At 38.2% G+C, this 15,758-nt stretch overlaps 3 protein-coding genes across 9 annotated transcripts in view; 2 read left to right on the top strand and 1 right to left on the bottom strand.

The window, feature by feature from the left end:
• Window positions 1–15,758, top strand: part of si:ch73-52f15.5 (uncharacterized protein LOC100150557 homolog) — a 200,036-nt gene that overhangs the window by 110,347 nt on the left and 73,931 nt on the right. The window lies entirely within an intron of this gene.
• On the top strand, window positions 1,950–10,477 carry f9b (coagulation factor IXb). The gene is made up of 8 exons (XM_007239083.4): window positions 1,950–2,075; window positions 2,506–2,675; window positions 3,321–3,345; window positions 5,391–5,504; window positions 6,679–6,813; window positions 7,047–7,336; window positions 7,579–7,702; window positions 9,072–10,477. The coding sequence occupies exons 1-8, from the start codon at window positions 2,009–2,011 to the stop codon at window positions 9,629–9,631; spliced, it is 1,485 nt and encodes a 494-aa protein (XP_007239145.2). The 5' UTR covers window positions 1,950–2,008; the 3' UTR covers window positions 9,632–10,477.
• LOC103028411 (proto-oncogene DBL) overlaps window positions 12,600–15,758 on the bottom strand; it is a 60,953-nt gene continuing 57,794 nt past the window's right edge. For all 7 annotated transcript variants that reach the window (XM_049469034.1, XM_049469036.1, XM_049469031.1 and 4 more), the window contains one exon: window positions 12,600–13,730. In XM_049469034.1, coding sequence (XP_049324991.1) covers window positions 13,693–13,730 — 38 coding nt within the window. In that variant the 3' untranslated portion in view covers window positions 12,600–13,692. The remainder of the gene's footprint in view (window positions 13,731–15,758) is intronic.

Here is a 15,758-nt window from a genome sequence, read left to right on the forward strand (position 1 = left end):
CCCTCTCTCATATAAATAGTCAGTACCATAAAAATGACATATATCCTTCTCAATTGCTTTGGCACATTTTCATTCATTTCGTCCTCCTGTCAAAATAAACTGGACGGTGCAGCACAACTACATGGATCCTCATCAAATGCTCATATCGCTCCAAAAACAGTTTACCCATGTGTCAAAACTAATTTCCTTTCTCACACAAATCATCAGTGCCCCCAAAATGCATTGTCCCTTTGGCATTGTGTAAGTACTGCAAGTCAAAATGCTTAGATGTTTTGTCTTTATGGCAGAGTTCTAGCTAAAGGAATACAAATTTTAACACCACACACACTGCACTCATTCTGCTGAGGAAACTGTAACTATTTTTATTTACAAGTACATCTTTACACATTACTGTAGGTAGGAAAGAAAAAAAAATACAAAGGAAAATGTATCAAATATACTATGTATACAAAATACAAAAAACTGCAAAAACAAAACAAAATACATTACAGTATGTAAAAAAAACAGTCAAGCATCACAAATGCAGTACAGTAACATTCTGACTACTCTGTGTCACTCCCCTCTCTCTCCTGGTCATCTTCCTGGCCATCCATCCGCTGCAGTCTGTTTGACCATAAACTCTTATCAACATCGCATCTGATGTGTTCTTTAGCAATGCACCGTGGGAAGAAGCGTTGTGAATGCCTGAGACATCCTCTACACTGATCGCCTGTTATATCATCACAGGACTAGCATCCAATACTAGCCACCAGGCAAGTTAGTTTGGGGATTTGTCCATGTTATTTTGAAAATGTCATCTCAGTTTCAAGAAATGAGCCAAACCAATTGTGAAAAACTGTAAAGAGCATTTTAGATCAGAACCCCTGGGGTTCCCCATAGTGCTCAGTGGTACTGTCATAATGTATTGGACTCACTTTGTGGTCCTCCTTTTGAACCTCTACCTTAGCTAGAATTAAAGTGGTCTGAAGTGGACTTTGCAGCTTTGCAGTCTGCACTGATGAGTCTCGTGGTAAAAATTTTGTGCCCTGTCCACGTATTATGCATCAGTGAAGAAATCAGACTCAACCAACCGTTTATGTGTTTGGGGGACCAACTGCTGGTAGCTAACAGTATATAAAGCAACTTTCAAATTGACTAGTTGTAGTCGTCACTATGGCTTATTTAGCATTTGGTACTACAGACCTTAATAGAGTGGCATGTTGATACAATGGGGGTATTTCAGACTCATGGGCTGCTCATGGGGGCACCTCTGACTGACATGTATGTGCAGGCGCTTTGGTTGCAATCCAAGCCCCCATAAGTTTTACCTGATGTTGTAGGATGAGCGTAGATTCAACATTAAGCCTGAGCACAGGCATCTTGTCATTTGCAAAGGAGTCGAGGTATGTCTTCCTGACGTTGCTGGCATTCGTCATCTTTTCCCTTACCACCATCTGGCAATCTGGAAGCATGAATTAGAACGCTAATAAACGAGGTTCTTTAATGCTAAAAGGCTGCCAGAGATCCCAAGAGAATGAGAGACATGTATAGCACATGACTGTGTTGTTCTGCTAAATCTCTGCCTAATTTAACACTAAAATTTATCTTCAGATCTCTATTTAGAATGTTGTTTTCTGCTTTAGTGAGAGATTTTTTATGTTTATGTTTAAATGTTGAGTCTGTTGGGTCTGTTGCCTTTGCTCACAGTCACATATAGTAGAGTCCAGAACTGTTAATCAGCCTAACCTCTTTTACTCATCAATGAGTCAAGTACAGGAAGAACAGGTCTACATGAGTATGAGTACACCCTAACTGCTCTCTAAATTAAAAGTCTATTTAAAGTGACGTAAACATGTTACTGTTTGACTGAACGCTGTACTGCTGGACTATCTGTAAAAGCAAATATAAATGTTTCTAAATGTTTTCAGTACAGACTTAGACCCTCCCACTTTGTGCATCAGCAAGTGCAAACACAGCTGCGCTGGACTTTGGAGCGGACAGCCTGAGTGCTTGTCTACTTTTGGACAAAATGGAGAAGATTAAATTGTTTTCTCTGATCTGTGGAATTCTGCATGAGATACAGCTCACTTCTGCAGGTAAGATGAACAATTAATTAATTATAATAGTCATAATCCACTCCTGAAATGATAAATTACACTTTATTAAGTGATATGGGAAACTAAATGCTTATACACAAGAAACAGAAGTAATAATAGTAGTGTCCATTTGCTAGACAGGCCTTGAGAAGTAAAAATGTGGCATAATAATAATTAACAATGAGATTTATCATGTATAACAAAACACATCATATTTAGGCCAAAAGTGGCCAAACTATACTTTTTTATATTTCTTTTCAGAGGCAGACAAAACATTATATGTATGAGATTTTAATGTAAAAGTGTTTTAATTCATTGTTCAGCATGAACGTTCAGAAAGTCAGCAAAATAGTTTTTGTCTACACAAAATCTGATCATAATATGCAATAACCCTTTAACCTTTCCTAACTGTCTGTCTGCCTCCTCCCAGCATCTGTGTTTCTGTCCAGACAATCGGCAGACACTGTTCTGTCCAGGCACAGGCGACACAACACTGGAGCTTTGGAGGAGATGATGAGAGATAATCTGGAGCGAGAGTGCATAGAGGAAAACTGTAGCCTGGAGGAGGCTCGAGAGGTGTTTGAGAATGAGGAAAAAACTGTGAGTAACTAATGAGAAAGAGGTAACAACAGTGAGTAACTAATGGGTAAAAGGTGAAAACACTGAGTACCTAATGAGAAAGAGGTGAAAACAGTGAGTAACTAATGAGAAAGAGGTGAAAACAGTGAGTAACTAATGAGAAAGAGGTGAAAACAGTGAGTAACTAATGAGAAAGAGGTAACAACAGTGAGTAACTAATGGGTAAAAGATGAAAACACTGAGTAACTAATGAGAAAGAGGTGAAAACAGTGAGTAACTAATGGGTAAAAGGTGAAAACACTGAGAAACTAATGAGAAAGAGGTGAAAACACTGAGTAACTAATGAGAAAGAGGTGAAAACAGTGAGTAACTAATGAGAAAGAGGTGAAAACACTGAGTAACTAATGAGAAAGAGGTGAAAACACTGAGTAACTAATGAGAAAGAGGTGAAAACACTGAGTAACTAATGAGAAAGAGGTGAAAACACTGAGTAACTAATGAGAAAGAGGTGAAAACAGTGAGTAACTAATGAGAAAGAGGTGAAAACACTGAGTAACTAATGAGAAAGAGGTGAAAACAGGGGCAGTTAATGCATTTAACTAAAATTAAAACAGTACTGATTGAGAAAGACCGTCATAACCGTCCGTTTCCTGTTTCCTTTTTCAGAGGGAGTTCTGGGTCAGGTATATCGGTGAGTGCTGGTTGAAAATATATTGTGTGTGTGTGTGTGTGTGTATTATCCCACTGTAGTGTCTACTGCACACTGTAAACATTTAAAAGTACATTCATTGTCCTGAACCTCTTCGACCCAGCTGGGTGACTGTACTCTATTCCAGCATCTCTATCTGTCATAATGTACTGCTTTATTAAGTGATAGATGGCGACTAAATGCTGGTTTTCAAGAAGCAGCACTAGCAGTGACTACATGCCAAACAGAGACTGTAAATATGGCATAATGATGTGCAGTATTGAGAACAATGAAGCATAAGGATTTAATATACAGTCACATTCAATAGTTTTACTTTTTATGTTCAGTGTTTTTTAATTATGTAAACATTTTCTGAATTGTAGCTTAATAGTAAAGTCATCCAATAAATGAAAAAAATATTTAGCAAACAAGAGTTTGTTAACAGCGGTCTAATTAATAAATCATTATATTGGGTAATATTCGTTTTAAGAATTTTGTAGGAACTGAATCAGGTGTGCAGGTTGTGCTGATGAGGAGATCATTTTCTCTAGTTCCAGCTGTGAAAGTGGGATAAAAAAGGCTTCCAACCTAACTTCAGTAACTAGGATTTGTTCTATATGAGCCACACCAAATATCAGACAGGATGTGAGGTTCAGTACCTGCCTGATTTTTAGTCAGTTAAAGAGAGCTCTTGGATTATTTTTATTATACTCAATCTGTGAGACCAGATATGCAAAGCAAAATTCCCTTCTATACATGACAAGATTTTCCTTCCAAGCAGATTGGAACATTACAAGTTTGGTTGATCCCCATTTTACTGGCTTTTTCTGTCTCTCTGTTTTATGCTACATCGTCTAAAGTAGACCAAAAATGTATTTTCTGAACAATCAGTTTCTCTAGTTCTGTTTAGTCTACCAAAGAGAAGACTATGGTTGATAAATGAGAAACTTTATCTTTAAATTGTTGGGCGGTAAAAGGCGTTTTTGAACGTTTCAAATAGTAGCAAGGGGATGTACGTATATTATGACTAATTTAAATTAAATAAGGTAATGATCTTATTTTCTGAGGTTTGAGAACGAATATTCAGGTTATCTACTGTATGCTAACACCCAGGGTGAAAACTAAATCCAGAGTATGATTACAGTAATGAGTAGGTCCTGTTACATTTTAAATAATACCAATTGAGTCTAGGATTGATGTGAATGCCTTTTTAAATGAATGGGGGAATAAAGGTGGAAATCACAACTATAATCACTTTATTACTGCATTATTTATTACACGAAATCTGCAGAAAAGTTATTTTTTAAATTCTACCTAGCGCCCTGTCGGTTAAAAGTATTGTACTGTTTCTGATTAATAACTCTAAAAAAAAGTATGCAAACCCCACCTTCTAAGTGGGTGGAGTAAACCAGAAAAGCCCAACTAAATGCTTCAAGAGCATTTAGGTTGGATTAACATTTTTAAGTGTCTAAATGATTCCTTATGTGTTTCATCTTAGTCTGGATTACTTCAGTATTCATTTACAATAAATGAAAAAAAAAAAACACATTGCATGAGAAGGTGTGTCCAATCCAAAAGATGTGACTGGCACTGTATATTAATAATATGTAAAAAGTGACTAATTTTTATATCCCTTTACAGAGGCACTCAAAACTTTGGTATTGTGTTTTAATGTCATTCATGTGATTTTTTTTTAAAGATGTAAAACATGGTTAATTATAAATTCATTATAAAATTAATTACAAAAGTGTTTTTCATTATTTAAAATGAACAGCGAGCAAATGTATAAACAAATCAAAGGCAAAAAATGAGCAAAATCTATGAATCTTAAATCAACAGTCCTAAAAAAACATATATTTTCCCAGTTTCTCCTATGGGGAAGCCGTTTTGGTTCATCCTGACTCCTGAGCCTCTCTGAGCATGTATTTGCACTGTGTGTAATAATGGCTCCTGGAGCAGAGAATGGCCTGAGGTATGAATGTGAAAGGATTTTTAAGAAGCGGTGGGGCAGTAGTAAAAGCAGCCTTGTGTCTATATGTGTGTTTCAGATGGAGATCAATGTGTGTCTTCTCCTTGTCAAAATGGTGGGACATGTGAGGATGGGATGAGTGCATATATCTGCTGGTGTCCAATTGGTTTTATCGGCAAGAACTGTGAGCTAGGTAACCTACGAGCAATGACACACACTATATACCAGATGTTATATATATATAAATATATATATGTATATATGTATATAAATACATATTTTGTAATAATAATATTTATATATGAATATTTGTAAAAACTAAATAATAATACCAGTGAAAAGTTAATTTATTTCAGTAATTAAATTTAAAAAGTGAAACTCATATAGATTGATTACACAGAGTTATCTATTTCAAGCATTTATTTCTTCCATTGATGATAATGATGGCTTATAGCTAATAAAAAAACAAAAACAAACGTAATATCTCAGAAAATTTGAATATTATGTACTTTTGACAGTGTGGGAAGTGTGCCAAGTCCTGCCAGAAAATGCAATCTACATCTCCATAAAGCTTGTCAGCAGATGGAAGTATAAAGTGCTCTGACTTTGGAGTTGATATAACAGTGTACCATGACCAGCAGATTACATTTCTCCTCAAACCATCACTGATAGTAGTGTGAATAGTGTGAAGTTTACAAATTCAGTGATGGTTTGAGGAGCCATGTCATTTCATCCTGGAATCATCCTTTTAGTGCTGGCACCATTGGCAAAACTACATGCATGCAGAACAATCCCTGCAGGCATGTAACAGTATTAGACGGTATCTTGATGTAAGATTTTTGTCATCTGACGTCATGCCCAACATTCAACCTAATATTAACATCTATTTACGTTGGTGGCCAGCTTGTTTAAGACCACTGCCTTTAACACCACGTCAACATCCAAAGACTGCAATGGTGTCGTGACAGACTGTCATGGAGTGGCTGATAACCAGTGGCAGATCTTCAGTGACTAGTCCTACTTTTATTTTGGTAGAGAACAACCAACAACCAACCCACCTTGTGAAGGCTCTGTAATCAGTGTCAAGATTAGCAATTAAGATTGCACCATACATTCAGGGGGCCTGGTGTCATGGTATTGGGTGCAATCTTGTATGATGCCAAATCAGCCTTTGATCTTCATTACAGACACTTTAACAGCCCAACATTACGTTAATAACGTCCTGTAACCAGTGTCGTGCATTGCCATTTTTTAAGAATGACTGTGCATATACTGTATATGTGTTTGTGTGCGTGTGTACACATATGTAAGTATTCACATGTAATAATGTCTAAAACAACAGTGTGTGTGTTTGTGTATGTGTGTAGAGATGGCACGCCAGTGTGATGTAAACAATGGGGGCTGTATGCAATTCTGTCTGGTGAATAAAACTTACGGAGTGGTGTGTGACTGCGCTGATGGATACAGACTTGCTTTGGACAGCAGGAGCTGCGAACCTATGGGTAGCTAACCTACTTATCACTTTATCTTACACACACACTCAGCACCCACAATGCTCTATAACTCTGTTCACTTGGTTCATCTGATTCAGTGATCTATTCAGAAGTCATTTCATGCTTTTCTTGTTAGGAAACAGCTACTGTGCTCTGTGTAATCCACACACTTTATTAGACCTCAGTGAAAAAGTCCAGGATTATTGGGTATGTATAACAGCTGTTATTTGTGTGTTTTTCAGGGGAGTACCCATGTGGCAGTTTAGGAGCGGACGTCTCCGAGGTTCTGTCTTCTAGAACACTCATCATTGCAGAGACCATTGACCAAGTACACTCTGTAGAATTGCAGAACTCAACGGAGAGTAATGTAACACAGTCCAACAGTACAGAATTTAGCAACACCACTATCAGGCCGGACGCAGACAACGCCTGGGCTTTCTTTCCCACCCTGCCCACTGTCACCGAACAGAGCAACAGTGACCAGCGCATTGTCGGGGGAAATGAAGCCACACCTGGAGAGATTCCCTGGCAGGTAAGAGCTGAGCACAGCATCGGGATGGAGGGTTAAAGAATGCTTCAGGTTGGAGACATATTATAGAGAAAGCTAACTTTTATGAGGCAAAAAAACTTCACATCAAACATCTGGGTAAAAAAAACAGAAAACTAACTGAATGCAAAAAAAGTAATCTGTACACAAAAGTAGACAGTAAGTAATAAGGAAAGGGAGGATGTCTGGGAAGGGCTGAATATGGAGCTGTTCTCTCTCTACACTAGGTGGCGCTGGTTACTAAAGATAAAAATGTGACGTTTTGTGGCGGCTCTCTGCTGAGCGAGGTTTGGGTTGTGACAGCCGCTCACTGTCTGGAGGGGAAGACTGGAGCCTTCTTCATCCGACTGGGTATGAAACACACACACACACACCCTGTCCTATCTAAGGTGTGAGTGGACATCAAAATAACTGCCAAAATAATTAAAAGAACTAAAAAAAAGTACACTGTAAAAAAATGTGCTGTGAAATATAATCACAGTAATAAACTGGCAGTAATTGACAAGTAATTCACTGTGAAATAAAATCACAGTAACACAGTAACAGTAAGTCAAAACTAAAATCACTGTTAAAAAAAACTGGCAGCAGCTGAATAGTAAATTATTCTGTGAAAATGTGTCATGCTTACTGTAATTTTGTGTATAGTTGTATTGACCAGACTTTACAAAAATAAATGATATGTAATGTTTTTCACAGAATGATACCTTACTGCTTTATTTTGCAGTCAGTATTAAATCACTGTTAAACATTACAATTTCTTTAATGCTATTTACTGCATGATATTATTTATTGTTCAGCAAAAACTGCAGAGACACAGCAGACAATAATCATTAACTATTTTTTTCATCAGTACGTGAAGAATAACAGTTTATTCTAATTGTTTTGCCAGTCAAACTTTGCAGTACTTATGAAAGAACTTATGATGTGTGGGTTCATATCTGATGTTTTCTGCTTTACAGTTCTTCCAGTTTTCTGGCGTGTCTTAAACTTTTCACTGCACTTGCTGGAGTCAGGATTCATTCTGACAAGAAATCAAACAGGAATGAAAATTAAAGTTAATATATAACTGGTTTGTTAAGCACATAATGTTAATAAGAGGCTCTCAGAGAAAGTCTTTTTATAAAGAAAAATTTATTTAGCTTAGTTTAGTTTCTTTTGCAACTGACTTTTTTTCTAGCAGTCTTATTCTGAGTTCAATACTTTGACTACTGTGACATAAAAAATAATTAGATTTAGGTTTTAGTTAGTCAAGAGACAGCATTGTGCCTCTATGATACGTACATGGAATGGTGGATTTAGTGCCGCTCCACTTTTCAAACTTCTTCTTCTTCTTCTTTAGGTTGTTGGTGGATTCAATCCAAAATGAATTCAAATGAATACTGCCCCCTTTTGATTGTTCATTAGTGTATTATTACAGTTTATTACTGTGCATTTCTACAGTAGTAGGATTATTACTGTGATTTTATCATTTTGAAGTTAATTTAGAGTATAATACTGTAAATACTGTAATAATACTGTAAATATTGTGAAGGAACACAGTATTCTACTGTGGATTTCACAGCATTTTTTACAGTGTAACACAGTCAGCTGTGTTGTTGTGGGTAAATGGTTATAAACTTCTTTACTGCCATTACCACTTAAAACACTGGAGCAGTGTAATGCTTATATTAATAATACATAAAACACACATGCTCAATAATAAATTGTAGTTTTTGTTTAGGTGAACATGATGTAAAGAAGGAAGAGGGAAAGGAGAGTGATCATGAGATAGCCGAGTATCACCCGCACCCCAGCTACAACTTCCAGCGCAGCCACAATCACGATATCGCTCTCCTGAAGCTCCAGACACCTGTCCTGTTCTCCGACTATGCCAGGCCCATATGCCTGGGACCCAAGACCTTTACAGAGAACCTGCTGAAAAGCGCCCCCCACTCTCTGGTAAGCGGCTGGGGTCGGCTGCGGTACGGCGGGCACGAGTCTGACACCCTACAGAAGGTGGAGGTCCCTTATGTGGACCGCACAGAATGCAAGGGCAGCGACAAGATCTCTCGCTTCATGTTTTGTGCTGGATACAGCACCATCCGCAAGGACTCATGCCAGGGGGACAGCGGTGGTCCGCACGCCACCAGCTTCCAAGGCACCTGGTTCCTGACCGGCATCATCAGCTGGGGCGATGAGTGCGCCAAGGATGGAAAGTTTGGAATCTACACTCGAGTGTCTAGATACATGAACTGGATCACTAACATCACCGGGATCAGAGCGGGCTCCTCTGGAAAATAACCCTGACCCCTGCTGTAGTGCTTAAAATTATAGTGCCACTTTATCCCTGCCCCAATCAAACAACCCCACCCACTCAGTCCTGTCTCCTCACCTTAACAAACATACCTTCCACTTAAACCAATCTGCCAACTCAACCCCTCCCCACCTCGAGCCTGAACAAACACACCTTCTTAGTCTAAAATGGCATGTGATCAAGTGACCCATCCTATTCAAATACACAGACTCAGCCACACCCCATTTAAATAAACATGCCCACTAAGCCCTGGCCCCTTGTCAAACAACTCATCCCAGGAATAAGTCCCTCAGTGAGTAAAGTAGGCTAAAATAAAACACTTATATGTTTACTAAATTAGTTTTTATGCAAAAATTTAATCATAAATAAATAAATAAAATACTATAATAGTACTATAAGACCCCCCACCCTTTGTCTGACATTGTGCTCAGAGTGGGTAGAGTGCACCTTTTATTTGTGTACTTTGGGTCGTAACCCAGCTCTGCTGGACCGTGTTCAAAGATGTTGATGGTGTGCTTCCTGGAAACGCAGGCATGTTAGAGAACACAGGCCAAAACGATGCCCAGGAGAGCCGAAAAAAAGCAACATTACAGTGGAACCCAGTAGAGCATTTAGCCCACATCAGATGTGAAACATTCATGAAGCAACACTAAAACCCCAGGCGTCCTGCAGCCACAGTTCTGTAGAACACAATGCCACACACCCCTCTACCCAGTGTATTAATAATTCAAAACACTTGCTGAATGCTTTCCTGCAGCTGTATGTTTCCTTACATTCCTGACAGTCAAGGAAAACAGGAGTCAAAAGAGTCAATAAACATGTTTTATACACCAGCAATGTTTCCCTGCACTCTGGCAATGTCTACTAATAATCATTCAGACATTTTACTAATAATCATTCAGACAAAAATAGCTCTGCCATCGTACATTTGTGCTTAAATATCTGCTGAGTCATTTCATGTCTGTACACTGTATTAACAAGAGGTTTCTGTCGCCACCGCCTGGCTTGTACAAATCAAATTCACAATTCTACACATATGGCTTTGAAAAGATCAGAAGGTAATGAAACATTTCTGTGGAAGCTCGTTTTTGCTGTTAAGCAAAGCAGGAAGCAAAAAAATGACTTTTTCTCTTTTACTGATGTGAAAATAATGCCTTATTTTCCTCAACATATATTACTTTAATATATTTACTTCAAGCCTATTTGTTTTTTTTTTTATTTACTTTCTAATTTCAAATAGTTATTTTAAAGGTTTAACTACTATATTAAATTACTTATCCCATAATATGAGAGAGTTAAATATTTGAGAAAATAATTCATTACTTTCAGTTAAGTCAAATGTTGAAATGAGCAATGATTTTGAGATCATCATGGTTTGATCCATGTGGTACTGCTGTCTGATACTGCTGGCAAAACAGACTCTGCTGTTCCACACAGCTCTGCTGCTGTTGTCGGGGGTAAAACACTTCATGGCGCTCATGCAGAGCATCTTAGAGAGTGGAACAGGTGATACGTTTTTGAAAAGCCATTAAAGTAAGCAAAATAAGCACTTGAACACCCTTCAACTTTGCAAGTTTTCTCACTTAGAAATCATGAAGGGGTCTGAAATTTTCATCTTAGGTGCATATCCACTGTGAGAGACAATAAAAAAAAATCTGGAAATCACAAAGTAAGATTTTTTTATTCATTTATTTGTGTGTTACTGCTGCAAATAAGTATTTGAACACCTGTGAAAATCAATGTTAATATTTGGTACAATAGTCTTTGTTTGCAATTACAGAGGTCAAATGTTTCCTGTAGTTTTTTTAACCAGGTTTGCACTGCACACTGCAGCAGGGATTTTGGCCCATTCCTCCACAAAGGTCTTCTCCAGATCAGCCAGGTTTCTGGGCAGTCTCTGAGAAACACAGAGTTTAAGCTCCTTCCAAATATTTTCTATAGGGTTTTGGTCTGAAGACTGGCTTGGCCACTCCAGACCCTTTAATATGCTTCTTACAGAGCCACTTATTTGGCTTAATTGCACTAGTATCACAAAAATTAATTAATAAAAAAGCATACATTGTGATTTCCGGATTTTTTTTAGATTGTCTCTCACAGTGGATATGCATCTAAAATTTAAATTTTAGACCCCTCCAAGTGGGAAAACTTGCAAAGTCGCAGGGTATTCAAATACTACTTTTCCTTACTTTATATAGCTTTAGAAGTGGAGTTTTGCTAGGTGCCAACAGTAAAGCTATTGCCGAAGACACAAGACAAAACAACAGGGAAAGAGTTAAGTTAGCTAATGGAGAGGACCAGTGCTTTTTATCTCTGCTTTTTCTGTAGAGAGCATAATTTTAGCACATTTTTCTGAACTTAGAAATAAATAAAAACACACCAATTCTAAAATCAATTACGTAGTCCATGGGCATATTTTTAATTAAATGAATTGAATTGAATTGGAGGTAAACCTGAAGGGATGTTTTACTGTTTCCAAAGTGTTGAAAAAGTAGATAAGTTTATAAGAAGTACATTTATAACAGATTTGATGAAACAGTCTTAGGGCCCTATTTTAGTGATCTATAGTGCGCTAGTTAATTGTGCATTGTATAGCATAATTTAGGGGCGTGTCCTGTGTCTTTGGTATCTTAAAGGGGCAAAAAATATGACTTGCGCAGTTCAAAACACGCTAAAGGCATGTTTTAATTCTCTTAATTATTTACGGGTTTGTCTTGGGCGTAACGTGAAATAGACCAATCAATGTGGCAGTAGTCTTTCCAGCAGAGGACACTGACCTGCACGTTCACACCAGCAGCTCATTTAAGGGAATAGTAATGTTATTTTATTCTTTCTTCTGTTTATTGTTTTTGTAAAAACGGGGTTTGCAAAATTGACTAATTGACATTAGTTGAATGTCATGAAAATATACTGATGGGGGGGTGTACGATATCAACGAGCATCGCAACACGCCTTGCGCAGGGTGCACAAATTTCATTTTTTTTTTATTTCAGGGATCAGCCAGTTTTGTATCAGCCCTGTGACTTCTAAAAGTGTGGTGTTTTTGTGCTTCTACTCTCTTCTAAATTCAGGGCATTTAGAAATGAAGGTCTGTGGAGATCGACCATGCTCTTCAGGTACAACAGATAGCGAGCATAAGGATAGAAAACACTAGAGCACTCCTTTCACACACAGCTGGTAAATGAAAAGAGTGAGGTCTGTAAAATGCAGCTACGCGCATTACGCACAAAAATAGCACAAAGCATAAAACTAAACTGTTCATTTTGTCTAACCTTGTAGTCTTGTGGCTTAAACATGAGCATGAAACACCAACAGGAGTATAAAAACTGATTACAAAAAAGTGAAAATGAATGATGAAATGTACAAATTTGGCACAGAAAGTCAGTCATATATCGTCTGTACTGCAGAAGGCCAAAATTAGCCCATATGACATCAGTAAAAAATATTTAGACATTCAGGGTTTATTAAAGAAAAATAAACCTCCATCATCATCGGCAACATCATCGCACTGTGGGATTAAAAGTGAACTGTTTGAACACTTTCAGAGTGGTGTTTGGTGTGAAACCGTGTCTTATTTTAAAGAACCTTTCAAATATCTTAACAGTTAATTAAACAGTCTGTTCATAACCCTTTGATAGAACTGTGAGGGGGCTTTTAGAGGTTAAGCTTAGTTCCATTAACCACCACTGTGAAGAATTCTGAACTCTGTCAGAGAAAGAAAGAACCAGTAGTGTTAGCTATTAAACTAAGGTTATGTTGTCTGGTGTAGAATGTCGATGTCTGTCTGGTGATGATGATGATGATGAAATCGGTTGTGCTTTATAAAGGCTGATGGTTGTAAAATGGATCACCATCCTGTTCTTCATCCCTTCCAGTTCTCTTTATAATAAATATGAGATGAGGAAATCAAACTTATCTGAATCCTCATACTTGTTCACTGATCTGTGTGCATGTGTGTGTGGGAAGAATCTTGGTGTTGGACAGTGTTATTGCAGATTGTTCGATGGCTCTTGTATGTATCTATTTATGTTCCGCTTGCAGATGATCGTCTCTACGTGCTGAGTTTCCTGCTCTTCAGATTTTCCTTGCCTGAGGAAAAAAAAAAATCATATTAACTCTCAGTATAACTAAACACACACGTTTAGAAAAATGGTTCTAATAGTAATTCTTAAAAGAATTAAAAGAATAACTACAGCCCAACAATTTACCAATAAACTTCTATCAACTATAATAATGTACTCTCCTGTAGACCCAGTAGAACTAGACAAACTAACCAAATGTTTAGAAAATACCTTTCGCTCTACCTTCGATGTTGTAGCACCCCTTAAACCTCTTAAAGCTGTGGCCCAACAACTTTGCTCTTACCTGCAAAGAAGCCAGATCTATGAAAAATTTAAATCTGGATTTAGGCCTCATCATAGCACTGAGACAGCTTTAGTTAAAATAACAAACTATCTACTTATAGCCACCGACCAAGGCTGTTTCCCTACTGGTACTTCTTGATCTGAGCGCAGCCTTTGATACATTAGATCATACTATCCTTTTAGAAAGATTAGAGAACATGGTCGGTGTAACTGGAACTGCCTTCAAATCATACTACCGATCGTTATCAGTTTGTGAGGATAATTGATATGTGTTCTGGTTATACTAAGGTAAGGTATTCCACAAGGCTCTATATTAGGACCGTTATTATTCACATTATATATGATCCCATATTTGCGAGACCTCATCTCCTATTATGAACCACCGCGATTAATTAGATCTCAGGGTGCTGGTTTCTTAGTATTTCCTACAATTCAGAGGAGCTCTGCAGGAGGAAGAGCTTTCTCTTATAAAGCTCCCCAACTCTAGAATATTTTTTCAGAATATGTTCGGGACTCAGACACAGTCTCAATCTTTAAGTCTAGACTGAAAACTTACTTGTTTAGTTTAGCTTTTGGTAATTAATGTTTTTCCCTTTAGATAAGGCTGCAGATCCAGGGGTTCATGGACAGAGGAAATTGTGGTAAACTGAGATGCTGGTGCTGTTGTTCTCCCACTGCACACGGTCACTCAGGTTTGTGGACGGTGGAGTGGGTGGATGCCAGTGTTTCAGGGAGCTTCCGTGTCTATGTTACCCTCTGGCTCTCGACCTTTAGTTTAGTTTAGGCTGTTTTATTCAGAACTAATTCCATCTCTCTGCCTTTCTGTTTTGTCTATCTATCTCTTCCACATGTATCGAGATGCCCTGTCCCTTAAGGTTCCTAGCCTGGCCATCCACTGTTACTTTAGCTATAGCTCACATTATCTCTCTGTACTGTTGTTTTGTTCTGGTATTTGTTAGTTGTTTGTACTGAGTGGGTCGACCCGAGTGGGATGGGTTCCTTTGACTAAGTCCTGGTTTCTCCTAAGGTTTCTCAAGTCAAGTCAAGTCAAGAGGCTTTTATTGTCATTACATCTGAGTACAGGTACACAGTGTGATGAAATTACGTTCCTCCGGAACCATGGTGCAACATAGAACAACAAGCAATAGACAACATAAAGTGCAGGAGTGACGACAGTGCAACATAAAATTATAAAATTATAACACTAAATAACAATAAATACAATAAATACAAAAGACGAGACAATTTAAAGACAGGACAGTGCAGTACCGATACGGTATAATAAAGTGTATAGTGGGGATAAGGTGCAGAGATGTGTGACATACTGTAACATATATAATCACAGCAGTTACTGAGGTAGAGTTTATAGTTTTTAAGAGTGCAGCAAATATTGCTGAAGGAATAAAGTCATGTCAGTCTCTGTGTGCTGACTGGGTGTGTGTGTGGGTGAAGTTCAGTTCTTGTGAGTGTAAAGGGGGGGGGGGGGGGGGGGTGTACAGTTTAGTTTTGTGTGAGTGTGTTGGGTGAGTGGTGGGTGGGGTGGGGGTTCAGTTCTGTCTCTGTGCGTTGATAAGTCTGACTGCCTGGTGGATGAAGTTGTTGCAGAGTCTAGTAGTGGAGGCTCGGATGCTCCTGTATCTTCTGCCGGACGGCATCAGACCGAAGAGTCCGTGTGAGGGATGGGTGGGGTCGTCCACAATGCTGGTGGCTTTGCGGATGCAGTGTGTGGTGTAGATCTCGGTGATGGAGGGAA

This window comes from Astyanax mexicanus, chromosome 20 (assembly GCF_023375975.1).
Source record: "Astyanax mexicanus isolate ESR-SI-001 chromosome 20, AstMex3_surface, whole genome shotgun sequence".
Taxonomy (NCBI): Eukaryota; Metazoa; Chordata; class Actinopteri; order Characiformes; family Acestrorhamphidae; genus Astyanax; species Astyanax mexicanus.